Source organism: Oncorhynchus clarkii, chromosome 28 (assembly GCF_045791955.1).
Source record: "Oncorhynchus clarkii lewisi isolate Uvic-CL-2024 chromosome 28, UVic_Ocla_1.0, whole genome shotgun sequence".
Classification (NCBI taxonomy): domain Eukaryota; kingdom Metazoa; phylum Chordata; class Actinopteri; order Salmoniformes; family Salmonidae; genus Oncorhynchus; species Oncorhynchus clarkii.
In genome coordinates, this window is record NC_092174.1 from 8858458 (window position 1) to 8873571 (window position 15114).

Below are 15114 nucleotides of genomic sequence, written 5' to 3' on the forward strand. Positions count from 1 at the left end.
TGGCAGCATCGGGTCTGTGTGCTATAGTATGGGTCTGTGTGCTAGCATGATAACAAAAGGACAAAGCCTTCCAGCAGAGTCTGTGAAACTGTCAAGCTTCGTCTGCTGGTCAATACTAAACATACTAATGGCCATGGTAAGCCTGACCTTACAGAGACACTGCTACTGCTAGAGAGACCTTGATACATTTCTCTTCCACAGCCATTTCTCATAAAAACACATTCTGTAAATATAGTTGTGTAACTTGTATAAATATGACTTGTTTTCTTCTTCTTCTCTTCCTCCATGTACATAGCCTATTTGCACTTCTGGTTCTATGTAAACACACACTGGCTGCTGCCCTGCTTTGAGACCTACACAGTATGTAAATGCCCCTGAGCTGTGGTTAGCTGCTAACCGCGTGGTTTCTCAAAGGAAATTATGGCAATTGAGATCAGCCACCTTGGTATCTAGGTGTCATTGTCTGCCTGTGTCAGACCCAACAAGTTGAAAGCTGAGAGAGTTTCTCTTCCTGGAAGCCTGCAGCTTTCTGGTAAGGTCTCATTTAGTAAGGGAGATCCCAGAGCTGATGGGCTATGCACACAACAGCTCAAACCAGCTCCCTGCAGATGTTTAATGTACATTCCAATGTATTTGGTGGATGATTGGAAATCGAGTCCAAGTAACTACACACATATCCAAACACTGTCTTCTTTCTAGGAAGAAGTGATCGATATACTGGTAACAGGGTGTGCGTTGAAGCTACCGCAATGAACTAGCCTACTAGTTTGCTTTACATTACATTTGCTGATGTCACTTGTTAAATAATTATAACCCGGTTTCGTGGGAAGGCACCAAGCAGCATGCTTACTTGCCATTCAGAAACAGAATACCTAATCGGGAGGATGATGAAAAGGCAGAGGGAGCGAGTGTGCCAATGAGGCCCTAGGGCCTGATGTTTTTCATAAAGGGGCGTGCAGTCAGTGTGTAGCACCATCCACTATATCTCATAACCATCCTCTCAATATGTCAATCATTGACGACAACCAAAGCAGAAAGGGTTTCTCATTCAAAATGACACAATGTCCAGGGGACCATGACACAACGCCCTGACCACTTGAGGTGACCATTTCGCCATGTTCCGGGGACATCCTGACAAAATAAAATGTTTGCATGCAGGGATGTTCCCTCACGCAATGTCCTGAGTCCTGAGAACATCCAAAAAATGTCCTGACATGGTCCTCAGTGACGTCATGGTACCTTACAGGGAACTACGCAAAGGTCCCCCAGAGAACGTTCCATTGGGACCATTATGCTACGCCCCCATTGGCCATCATGAATCGTCCCCTTGTGGTCATTGAATGCCCTATGGAGAGTGTCCTATCGGAACCAAATAGGAACCTTTTCATAACGTTCACTTATGGACATGAAAATACGTTATCATAACGTTATGCAGCGACCAAACTGGGATCTGTACTGAATGTCCTCTTATGGTCCTGTCATGTTTTAATGTTGCTAGAACGTTTTCCCAATGTAAGTGGTATAACATCTCACTGAAACCCTTAAAGGATCCCAATAGGAATGTCGCCAAATGTCTTTAGCAAGTCCCCTGTTTGCTGGGAATCCAGAAAGTTTTACAATAAGTGCATTCAACCAAGGAAGACGAGACAACCACAAACCACAAAGCACTTGTAACTCTATCTCCCTTTGTGTTGATCTCTGAACTTTGGTTATGTATGGTGCCAGTAACTTTAACCCACGTTTTTTTAAATGGTGCCTTCATATCCCCTAGTGTCTTTGCTACACTGAATCTACTCATCCACCCACCCCAGCAACTACACTCCATGTAAATGAACATTTTAAAGCATCCTGAAATGCCACAGAGACAGAAGAACAGCCTTTGCTCTCATTGAGTTTTCATGCTAACGACGTGTGGCCATATTGCTTTTGGAATGAATTGCAGGAGCTGGTAGTGAAATAATTCAACTGTAATGGTTCTCTGAATATTATTTTGAATAATGAAACAAATCAAATCATTGGTGACCAGCTGGCAGCATCTATTCGGTTCTGCAGATGCATCGATCCTCCAGACATTCGGCCCAGAATACCTAACGAGTTAACCACACCTGAGCTAACAAACTAATTTGATAGACTTTCATTTTAATTGGTTGTAATGATTCAACTGTTAGTAATAAACTTGCCACAGCAGGACGGTGCTCTTGAGTGTTGCCGCTTAAAGGCCCAGTGCAGTCAAAAATGTGATTTCAATGTGTTATATATATAAAAGTAGCCTACTGCTTGGGGCCTAGTGGTTAAAGCGTTGGACTAGTAACCAAAAGGTTGCAAGATCAAATCCCCAAGCTGACAAGGTAAAAAATCTATGGTTCTGCCCCTGAACAAGGCAGTTAACCCAGTGTTCCTAGGCCGTCATTGAAAATAAGAATTTGTTCTTAACTGACTTGCCTAGTTAAATAAAGGTAAAATAAAAAATAACAAATAAAAACAGACCAATAAAAAAGAGTGTTCCAAACTTCTCTGCCAATAACAGATACTCAGACCACTCCCAGACAGTCCTAGCAAAATTGTTGCTTGAGAAATAGATTTTTGCAAATAAGCTATTTTTTTTTATTTTTGACCATTTTAATTGTAAACAATCACAGTATGGTACTTAATTGTTACCCAGAAATGATTTAATATTGAGATAAAAACAGCTGCATTTGGACCTATAAGTGCAAAACAGTAACTACTTACAGCAATGGTCGACTGGTCGATCTCCAAGGGGCATTCGTAGTCGATCACCAAACATTTCTGTAAAAAACAACATCGATAAAGCCTTGTTTTGTTTTTTGTTTAGCGCTGTTGGCGGTAGGTGCACTTGATTCAGCAGCATTAGCGCCGGGAAGGCAAAGTGTTCCCATTTTGAACCATTTCATGTGTCTGAAGATAGAACTCTGCCATACGGACATGGCCCAGAGAGCAAATCAAGTGTACCTATAGGCCTACTGCTGACCCAACAGATAGCTCAGATCACTGTGACTGCACAGTTTAGTAAGTTCATGTTTAATTTGTTATTCAGCACTGTCAACACATTGTTCAACACTTTTATAAGCCATAACATGTGCATTCTCCATACTTCCACTCACGCCACAACCAGCACTGCAGCTGCAATGAATGAGTATAAGCAAAGTGTTTTGATAAGCTTGAATTGTTTTTTATTAGCGGCTTGTCTTTTTTAACAGCAAGGAATATTTCACATTCTCTGGTCATAGGAGTAACAACATGAATTGGTGGACGAGGCAGAGATATTGCAGTGCGACTGTGTCCCCTTGTCTCAGAGGAGGGAGAGAGAGCGGAGGGACGGGTGAGCCTCAACGCTGCTCTCTCCCTCCCTCCACTCAGACTGACCATCAGATGCAGGCCATCGGTCCAGTAAAATTTAAAAAAGCTAATTATTATGCTCACTCAGCTGTGCCTCACAAGTAATACAACAAATGATCTATTACCAGTGTTATCATATACCAAAACATTTATTTCAAAATGGTCTGAGAAGAACAACATTGGCAGGGCAATTCAAGCATAGCCAATATGCAGTGATAATGTATTGGGCCTATAGCCTACTGCACAAACCTCACTGCTACATAGCGGTTTTTAATAGGCTGATGCTGCATAGGCTTGTGTTTTTTAAGTCATGTTTTTTTTCTTTTTCTGAACAGTAGATCTCGGCTTGCTTTTCTACGTTGGTGACTACTGACTTGCAGTATACACATAATGAAGTAAGGTAGCTAATAAGCTAACTCGGGTGGCAGGTAGCCTAGCTTTTAGAGTGATGGGCCAGTAAGCGAAAGATTGTTGGTTTGAATACCCGAGCCGACAACGTGAACAATCTGCCGATGTGCCCTTGAGCAAGGCTGTTAACCCTAATTTGCTCCAGGGGCGCCGTACTACTATGACTGACCTTGTAAAACAACACATTTCACTGCACCTATCCGGTGTATGTGACAATTAAACGTCTATCTATGTAGTCATCTAGGTAAAATGTTATTTGAAGGGCCCAAACATAAGGGCGTCATAACTCATTCATACATCATTCATAACTCATTCATAACTCATTCATAACTCATTCATAACTCATTCATACATCATTCAAAAGTAGTACATAAGAATTTCATAACTGCTGAAGTCCAGTTATGTCAACAACCGCAACTTGTGTGTCTTGTGGTTATTAGGATGGCACGAGAATAGCTTATCCGCGATAAGTAGAGGAGGACCGATGATGCATTAGAGTACCATAAGATCCGTAGTTGGGTGTAGTGTCAAACAGTACTATGAACCATGCCCATGGTCTGTGTTTGCTATGGTTAAACATACAACTGCATTGTTTCCATTCACAAGTCCATCCTCTTCTCTGGGCTTCGGTGGTTGCTGTTTCTCCTACTCTCCTTTAAAACAAAGACATCACAGTTGTCTCTGTCTATCTGCGAGGGCACCTATTCCCTGTTGCTCTCCGCCGTGTCACTGTGGGTTTGTCTATCTCTATTAAACCACTGATGCCCTGGAAACCGCCAGGCCTCCGTACCCAGCCTTTATGCAAACCCATTTTACTATCCATTCCATCTCATTCCACTCTATCTCTTCACTGGCTGGCTGCCGATAGCGCGGCGGAATCACAGAATTACTCTGTCAATCGGGAACGACAGCGCCTTGCACTTTGAGATGACATCTTGCCGATAAGTTGCAAAACCACCACCCCTCGTATTATCTGAATGAGGGGATGATGTTTCGCTCGTGGAGTGTTTAAACCTCTGGCTTCCTTTGAGGAGAATGCTAATTGGGTGTGTCAATTGTGTGCTGGCTGTTATGACGCAACACTGTTCATTTTTAGCAGTTTGCAGACACACGGCCTGATAGGACACCTGTAGAAGGCAACAACGTAGTCGCAGCAACACCATCGATCACTGTTAGATCATGCACTGTCAAACAACTACCCATATAATTATCTGAGATTATCATCATACTTGACAGCGCTTCATGTTTTGATACCCGGTCAAGTCACACGATACACTGTATACAGTATAAACACTGAGTGTACAAACATTAGGAACACAGTCCTAAAATTGAATTGCATCCCCTTTTGCCCTCAGAACAGCCTCAATTCGTCGGGTCAAAGCATTCTACAGGTATGCTGGGCCCACAGTTGTGTTAAGTTGGCTGGATGTCCTTTGGGGGGGGGGGGGGGGGGGGGGGGTGGACCATTCTTGATAGATACGGAAAACTATTTAAGGGGGGAAAAACCCAGCAGCATTGCAGTTGACACACTCAAACTGGTGCGCCTGGCACCTGCTACCATTCACCGTTCAAAGGCACTTACATTTTGTCTCGCCCATTCACCCTCTGAATGGCACACATACACTATCCATGTCTAAATTGTCTCAAGGCCTAAAAATCCTTCTGTAGTTCTTTCCTGCAGTCAAATCAAGTCACCCTTTAGTGGCGTCATGGGTGGAATGTTTAAGCCCATAACCATGTGTGTGAGGTGTATACTTTTGTCTCAAAGTAGATTTGTTTAAGACTACCAAGAACCATACTGTGTGACCCTGATTTAGCACATTGCAGTAAAAGGTTAGCATGTCACCTCCCCTTCATCTACACTGATTGAAGGGGATTTAACAGGTGACATCAATAAGGGATCATAGCATTCACCTGGTCAGTCTGTCATGGAAAGAGCATGTGTTCCTAATGTTTTGTACACTCAGTGTATATATATATATATTTTTTTTTATTGTCAGATACACCAGATATGTTTAGTGAAATGTGTAATTTTACAGGGTCAGCCATAGTAGTACAGCGCCCCTGGAGCAAATGAGGGTTAAGTGCCTTGCTCAAGGGCACATCGGCAGATTTTTCACTTTATCGGAACGGGTTTTCAAATCAATGACCTTCGGTTACTGGCCCAACCCTCTAACCACTAGGCTACCTGCTGCATTCAAAGCGCGGGTTTGAACAGGTTCAATACACTATTAATACAGGTTCAAAGTGATTCAATACAGGTTCAATACACTATTAATACAGGTTGAAAGTGCTTCAATTTACCTTTGATCCGAACATTTGCAACAGTAGCTTTGCATATCAATCTATCACTTAATGCTTGATGGAGTCATAATGTAGGCCTAATCCAGGTTTGTACAGTATTACTAATGTAAATGCAGTATTTGTCTGGTAATAGGAAGTTATTGTTTTCTTTGAAGTTCATAGTTAATAGTTTTAAAGCAGGATGTTGAGCATGAGGGGGTTTTCTTTATCACTGATGCTGCGGTAAACTCAGTAGTTCACCTAGGTCAGGAAGCCGTGTGAAAGGTACAGGGGAAACATTTTAGCTATGCGAAGCTTTAAAAAGAGATGTGGTACAAACGATGGGGTTAAACGAACACTAAGAGCTGCTCGTGGTCTGCCTTCACAAATGCTAAAGTTAGAAGGAAGCTAGCATGGAGACATTTGTTTTTCTATTTCCTCAATTCAACTTTTTGTCCCCAAAGGAGGAAGCGTATTTCAAAATGCTTGGTCCTAAGGACTTGAAGGCACCGAGAATGAAAGATAGTAATTCCAGGTAGGTTTTTTGCACTTGAAATCTTCCTATCCTTTTTATTTGAAAGCAGAATTCGATTTTTTTGGTGTATTTTAACAATTCTGTGAAGCTTTTAAGACCTTGTTTCATTACATCTTGTAAGAATGCCACTTCCTTTTCTTTGCATTGCACAACAGCAATGGGAGACAGACAGAGAAAACCTTATCGCTAGTATGAATATCTTCTCTTATATTGTGACTTTCTCCTCCACAACTCTTCCACTCATTAAGTGTTGGTGTTGACTTCATAATGTAAGGGGGTCTGCCATGGCACCACGCTTGACTTGTCTCTACAGAGTGAGAGGGCACATGTGCATCTGAGAGCCATTGCCATTCTCTCAATAGCAGGAGATCAGAAAAGAAATGTTCATTCGTTAAAGTGACACCCTAGCACTAACAACCGTGAGTTCTGTACCTTGGTTCGTTTATTTGGCATCTCTGAGTTCTCAACGAGACAAGAGGAGACGCAGAGTAGCTGTTAAAGTGCCACGGCGTCGTTTGTTTGAGGGTGTGAAGTCATTTGGGGCTGTCTCGGTTTGTTGATACTTTTGATGTAGAACTGTGAGGCAAATGAAATGACTCTACGCCATGGGGATGAATTGTGACCTGGTAAAACATGTGTTCCTCGTGACTATCCATCATTTAACGACACAAAGTTGAACGATACAACCTCGACAGGAGGTAGAGAGGAGACGGGAAATGCAACTTTTCAATGATTTGCAACACCGTTTCAAGTGTCCGTCGGTGTGAATTCCTGTCCATACAAATTCCCTTGAACGTGTTGCAGATACTGGTTCGTTGAGAAGAGGTGCAGAAGTACATTTCCCCTTGGTCGGCCTTTGTTCTGTGTCTACAGGGCATATGTGCGTGGTTGGTTCCTCGTTTCAGAATGATGGTTGGCACGCTGACACCATCTCACTTTGCTAGCATTCTCAAGGGCACTGTCCACCCCACACCGTCTCACTTTGCTGTCATTCTCAAGGGCACTGTCCACCCCACACCGTCTCACTTTGCTGTCATTCTCAAGGGCACTGTCCACCCAACACCGTCTCACTTTGCTGTCATTCTCAAGGGCACTGTCCACCCCATGAGATGCCACTGCTGCCTTTAGTGAAACACTGCTTGCTCTGTTGGCCTTTGCGTCATGTGGCCCAGGTGGAATGAAAGAAGAGGTCCTATTTATTTCCGTTATCATGTGATCGTCCATGTTAAAGGTCCTCGGCTTGAGTAAACAATGGCCGGTTTATTACTCTGTTGTTGTGATTTTGTAGCCTGGTTCCCAGATATGTTTGCGCTGTCTTGCCGACTGAAACAATGTTTAGCGTAATAATAACCATAGGAGTTGGCAAGACAGCACAAACAGGTCTGGGGCCAGGCTAGTGATTTCATTCATTATGATTAAACTGCTGTACAGTAAACCGAAATGTAATCATTATGTAAAGTGTTCCATTAACTCTGGTTGCAGATTTAAAGACAAGAGGTGCCAACTGAGCCTTCTGCTGACCAAGTCAGGCTCCCATGAAAACATCAGTCCAGAAAAGAAGACCACCACCGCAACCAGCAAGTAAGGCGTCAGTCAAGTGTAGAGGCAAAGCACTGGAAGGAGATTGCCCTGCAGAATAACATAACATGTTTAATTGCCCCAGTTACCCAATTTGTATTGAAGAGCATTTTCAATCTCAAGGGCTTTCCACACTGTACGTCGGATTTAGTCTTTTACGATTATTACACGTCACACTGTGCGATGTGACCTAATTTACATCAACTTGGCCAGATTGTATGATTTGCTTCAGTTCTGTCGTCCCATCCTGCAATTGGCTTGCGAGGCTAGGTCAGCCGGGCTGGGCTACCTCAACTGGACGTATCAAGCACGGCATCGAGAGAACAACAACAAGCTGACGACTGACAGACATTGCTCCTCCTACCTCTGTGAGCGTGCGCTCCTCGTCATGAGGAGCTCAACTCTCAAATGGAAGAGGAACATCACAACATGGAAACGCTAACACTGAATGTTAGGCCCGTAGCTCCAATGGGATATGCGCCCCCAGCATAGTCATTGCCGGTTACACAATACAAGCGTTGACATGTTGACAGCCGACGTGTGTCTATGTTATTTGGAACTACACACAGGCCATTACTTGCGCCAAGTTTTCATTATCCGATGTGTGAATTCTAATTTTGAAGAAATATTTGCACGCCACACTGCACGACAAAGGCTCAACATTGTTGACACTGCCAGAACTTTGTTGGAGACTATGACCGCACACAGTCGTACTTAAATGGGCAAACCCAAGACCCTGTCACAGTGAGACGCCCGACAATCGTTTTACGACCTAAGAATTTGCCCACAATGTGTACATTTTGTCTGGGTGGCATATGAGACGGCTAAAATCTTATAGTCTGTGCGGGCCTTTAATGGGCTAGTTCAGCGCAATTACATTTAAATCGTTGTTGCCATAAGTCCTAAGCAGCATTGCCCAGCCCATAGACTACTACAAGGAAACAAATATCTAAATGTGTAATTTAGCTGAAATACCCCTTTAAATTCATGGACTATACAGTTTATTTTCCTCAATCAAAATACCATTGGGAAACAACAGAAGCTAGACATACTGTAACCCACCATCAGTGTTCAACAGGCTTGCACAGAAAGATATATAAACAAATAAACACATCATTAGCAAAGGACTTAAATGGTATCTCTGACTCTTTTTTTCCGCAGCATCTCACCGGAGGCAGCTTTGAGTTGGAGTAGCACCTTTGAAGAGCTGCTCAGACATTCAGGTTAGATTGAAACCGGCGATGTCTGATTTAGTCACAAATTGCGAGTCTATTTTTGTTCAAGGCACAACTTTAATGGGAAGCCACAGTGTCTTTAGGGAAATTAAAGGTTAGAAGAGAGAACAATGGAGTTTCACTGCTATATTTTTAGTGTTAGGTAAGACTATCAAACCTGTCTAACTTCCTGATATGTCTATTGAAAGAGTGTTTCATTACAGCTGTGAATAATTTTGCAGGGCTCGCTCTATGAGTCATTGAGATCAGTGGTTGAATGTTCAATATGGTCTTTCCCACTTTCCATTGAGAGCAGGTTGGGAATCTACAGAGCTTGACCATTTCTATTTTGAATCGGAATTAACCAAAATCAGCCAAATCTCAATTAATGCAGTCTGAAATTCAATCAAGTGTAAGTTACGAAGTAACTCATCCATAGTATCAGTGGGCACAGTGCAGATCCCTTTGTCGCCATTATTCTGGAGCAGTACATGTTGTTTTTTATCCATATAAGCCTCACGATTGAATCCAATAAATCCAATGGATCATTAAAGACTATGTTCTTCTCCCCCGAGTAGATGGAGTGGAGACGTTTTCTCAGTTCCTCAGAACAGAGTTCAGTGAGGAGAACATTGAGTTCTGGTTGGCCTGTGAGGAATACAAGACCATCGACTCGGATTCCAGGCTCATCACCAAAGCCAAGCAGATGTATGCTGTCTTCATTGAAGCCGATGCCCCAAAGGAGGTATATATGGTGCTTGAGAAACGAAACCAAATAGGCCTTGCTGGAGCTTTATAAGCTGTATAGGGTCTAGATGTTTCCCTGACCATGTGGGCCCTATTAATGGCAATTGGGGAAACTGTTGGGGCCACATCAATGGGACTTCCCTAAAGCTGCTAGTTGGTCAAGCATTCACAGAATGATCAAATCTCATTTTTGTTGCTCTTCTATGGTCTTGATCTAATTCAAAAGGAGACTGGATGCAAATGCATCAACATTCACCGCTATACAGACTTCGACTTTTATAAACTACGCATTGGAATTATGCAGAGGTTACAATGAGTATGAGGCATGAACAAAGCCCTGAGTGCATGATAAACCTGTGGTTAAGAAGATGCTCTACTCCCCTAGTAAGACAGATATGACCATTACAGAAGCGTGTGTGGTTTAGAAGCGTTACAACCTCAGGCACCATTGGATGAAGACAGATCGTGACCGTGTGGTTTTCCTTCTCTGCGACTAGCAGCAACTGAGCCAGTGGAATAATTACCCAGACTCTTTCAGTTTGAGATGAAGATGTTAGTGTCTTCTAAGCTCAGTTGAAGAATAAGTGAGCATGACTTCCAAACCAAGTACAGGGACATGTATTGTGTCACAGAAGTGCATTTACATGGAGGGCTCTGCGTAACATAAACTAGCAAGAATGTCTCAAGGTGTCTTGGGCCAGTCATGAACTGTAGCTGTTTAGAGTACATTTACCCCTCTCCCACTGATCTTAAACAAGTCACACTTGCCAATAGAAAGGATTGGGTGTATAGCTAAAATAACATCTAATTTCTATATAACCATGGGCATAATTTAATATATTTGCATGAAATGACTCTATTTCCAACCAGCATCTCTCTAAGGTACCGCCCCCTCACGATTTCACAATCTCCAGTAGCTTTCACCATGGATTTCACTCAAATTCTGGATTGTTTTTGTCAAATATTATTGCATATTCAACATTAGGCGGAGACTACAGTGAGTGGCAATAGGACAAATTCACTTATATCTGCATTAAAGTAGTCAAAAGTGTAGTATTTGGTCCCATTCTCCTAGAAAACACAATGATTACATCAAGCTTGTGACTCTACAAACGTATTGGATGCATTTGTTGTTTGCATTTGCCCCAGAACATTTTCCCCCCTCCACCAAACTTTACAGTTGGCACTATGCATTCGGCAGGTAGCGTTCCAAACCCAGATTTCTCCGTCGGACTGCCAGATGGTGAAGCGTGATTCATCACTCCAGAGAACGCGTTTCCAGTGCTTCAGAGTCCATTAGTGCCAAGTTTTACACCACTCCAGCCACCGCTTGGCATTGCGCATGATGATCTTAGGCTTGTGTGCAGCTGCTCGGCCTTGGAACCCCAATTCATGAAGCTCCCGACAAAACAGTTATTGTGCTGACATTGCTTCCAGAGGCAGTTTGGAACTCTGTAGTGAGTGTTGCAACTGAGGACAGACGATTTTTACGCGTTATGTGCTTCAGCACTTGGCGGTCCCGTTCTGTGAGCTTGTGTGGCCTACCACTTCACGGCTGAGCCATTGTTGCTCCTATACGTTTCCACTTCACAATAACAGCACTTAAATTTGACCCGGGCAGCTCTAGCAGGGCAGAAATTTGACTTGTTGGAAAGGTGGCATCCTATGACGGTGCCACGTTGAAAGTCATTGAGCTCTTCAGTAAGGCCATTCTACTGCCAATGTTTGTCTATGGAGATTGCATGACTGTGTGCTCGATTTCTACACCTGTCAGCAACGGGTCTGGCTGAAATAGCCAAATCCACTATTTTGAAGCGGTGTCCACATACTTTTGTATATACAGTGCCTTGCGAAAGTATTCGGCCCCCTTGAACTTTGCGACCTTTTGCCACATTTCAGGCTTCAAACATAAAGATATAAAACTGTATTTTTTTGTGAAGAATCAACAACAAGTGGGACACAATCATGAAGTGGAACGACATTTATTGGATATTTCAAACTTTTTTAACAAATCAAAAACTGAAAAATTGGGCGTGCAAAATTATTCAGCCCCCTTAAGTTAATACTTTGTAGCGCCACCTTTTGCTGCGATTACAGCTGTAAGTCGCTTGGGGTATGTCTCTATCAGTTTTGCACATCGAGAGACTGACATTTTTTCCCATTCCTACTTGCAAAACAGCTAGAGCTCAGTGAGGTTGGATGGAGAGCATTTGTGAACAGCAGTTTTCAGTTCTTTCCACAGATTCTTGATTGGATTCAGGTCTGGACTTTGACTTAGCCATTCTAACACCTGGATATGTTTATTTTTGAACCATTCCATTGTAGATTTTGCTTTATGTTTTGGATCATTGTCTTGTTGGAAGACAAATCTCCGTCCCAGTCTCAGGTCTTTTGCAGACTCCATCAGGTTTTCTTCCAGAATGGTCCTGTATTTGGCTCCATCCATCTTCCCATCAATTTTAACCATCTTCCCTGTCCCTGCTGAAGAAAAGCAGGCCCAAACCATGATGCTGCCACCACCATGTTTGACAGTGGGGATGGTGTGTTCAGCTGTGTTGCTTTTACGCCAAACATAACGTTTTGCATTGTTGCCAAAAAGTTCAATTTTGGTTTCATCTGACCAGAGCACCTTCTTCCACATGTTTGGTGTGTCTCCCAGGTGGCTTGTGGCAAACTTTAAACAACACTTTTATGGATATCTTTAAGAAATGGCTTTCTTCTTGCCACTCTTCCATAAAGGCCAGATTTGTGCAATATACGACTGATTGTTGTCCTATGGACAGAGTCTCCCACCTCAGCTGTAGATCTCTGCAGTTCATCCAGAGTGATCATGGGCCTCTTGGCTGCATCTCTGATCAGTCTTCTCCTTGTATGAGCTGAAAGTTTAGAGGGACGGCCAGGTCTTGGTAGATTTGCAGTGGTCTGATACTCCTTCCATTTCAATATTATCGCTTGCACAGTGCTCCTTGGGATGTTTAAAGCTTGGGAAATCTTTTTGTATCCAAATCCGGCTTTAAACTTCTTCACAACAGTATCTCGGACCTTCCTGGTGTGTTCCTTGTTCTTCATGATGCTCTCTGCGCTTTTAACGGACCTCTGAGACTATCACAGTGCAGGTGTATTTATACGGAGACTTGATTACACACAGGGGGATTGTATTTATCATCATTAGTTATTTAGGTCAACATTGGATCATTCAGAGATCCTCACTGAACTTCTGGAGAGAGTTTGCTGCACTGAAAGTAAAGGGGCTGAATAATTTTGCACGCCCAATTTTTCAGTTTTTGATTTGTTAAAAAAGTTTGAAATATCCAATAAATGTCGTTCCACTTCATGATTGTGTCCCACTTGTTGTTGATTCTTCACAAAAAAAATACAGTTTTATATCTTTATGTTTGAAGCCTGAACTGTGGCAAAAGGTCGCAAAGTTCAAGGGGGCCGAATACTTTCGCAAGGCACTGTATAGTGTAGATGCAAATAAAAAAACTGAAATTTTGAAGGGAATTGGAATTTGTTTGAGCGGACATAATAGATATTTGAGTGATCGCAAAATCAACGGGAAGATGTGCTTTGTACAAGCACCAATTGGAATGAGCATTGCTTTTCTTTTGAAAACAATCAAATGGGAAGGAGGAGCTAGTACCATATTACCATATCTAAGGTTTGATTTGGGATTGAGCCACTTAACATAATAGTGTCACTTTACTTTTAGGTCAACATCGACTACGCAACAAAGGTGGCCATCCAGAAGACCATCACCACGCCGACGAATACCTGCTTCGATGCGGCACAGAGCAAAGTCTACAGCCTGATGAAAAAAGACTGCTACCCGAGGTTCCTCACTTCCGAAATCTACCTTCGCCTCACCAAGAGAAAAGGCCCCGGGACCACCATGTTCCGCCGGAGGTCACGGTCCTGCGTTTTCAATGAGCCGCGAGGGGAGGCCACGGGCGACTCCTCTGCCTGGTTGTAGAATCTTAAACTGAGAGTAGCACAAAACACACACACACCCTTCTGATTTCTCTTGCAGTGTAATGCCTGTATCTGACTCGCTGTGTGACTCGTTGTTGTGTTTTTTAATGAGACTTTCTGAAGAGATTTGACTTTACAGCTATCAGTTAAAGTGTTCCCCATCTAGACACAGAATACTGTGTTCGAATACTAATATGCAACGTTCATCTTGATTACCGTTAAATGTCTTGCCACTGCTTGTATTAATTCAATAATTTATGATAATAATCTGTTATGTTGGCTTTTAGTTGTAAATTGTATATATAGTCTGGAGAGTAATTATTGGAATAAACAATGTACTATTAAAGCTTTTTCTAACGTTTATAACGGTTCAATTATGTCAAAAGAGACAAACAAAAAACATGACAAATAGCGACTATGACGTTAGTGCATTACACAATCAGAAGGTGCGATAGAAGTATTTGGAAGGAACCCGCTGCCGAATCACCCAAAAAAATGTATAGACCTCACTGAGCAAGTGAGTAACCACTCTACGATTAGAAATATTCACGTCATTGGCATGCACACGGTATTACTTACAAAGAAAAATATGTAATCATTCCAAGCTGCCAACGATCCCACTGAATCTATCTTGGCGGTGTCGAATTCATTACAGCAAAGTGATTGGATTGTTTCCTACCCACTAAGAGTTAAATGACGGACAGTATTGGCTTCATGGCATCTTCACCATGGGAGTTTGGTGGGATATATATATATATATATATATATATATATATATATATAAATATATATAATATAATAATAATATAATATAATATAATATAATAATATAATATATAATAATATATATAATAATGTATATTATATTATATATAAAAAAAAAATAACTACACGTTGCCTGGACATAAAAAAATCCCGTATTAGTAGTAGTTGAAATTCCAAGACAGTTCACAGCAATGCCAAATCTTTCGGATAGAGAAATCACTAGGCGCCACACTTGACTTGCCTTAAGACTTCGCG

The 15114-nt window shown here is 42.2% G+C and overlaps 1 protein-coding gene across 1 annotated transcript; it reads left to right on the forward strand.

The window, feature by feature from the left end:
• The first annotated feature begins 6302 nt into the window (after positions 1-6302).
• LOC139386864 (regulator of G-protein signaling 21-like) lies at positions 6303-14435 on the forward strand. The gene is made up of 5 exons (XM_071132721.1): positions 6303-6583; positions 8066-8164; positions 9323-9384; positions 9954-10120; positions 13835-14435. Exons 1-5 carry the CDS (start codon positions 6462-6464, stop codon positions 14093-14095), a joined length of 711 nt encoding a protein of 236 aa, XP_070988822.1. The 5' UTR covers positions 6303-6461; the 3' UTR covers positions 14096-14435.
• The last annotated feature ends 679 nt before the right edge of the window (positions 14436-15114 follow it).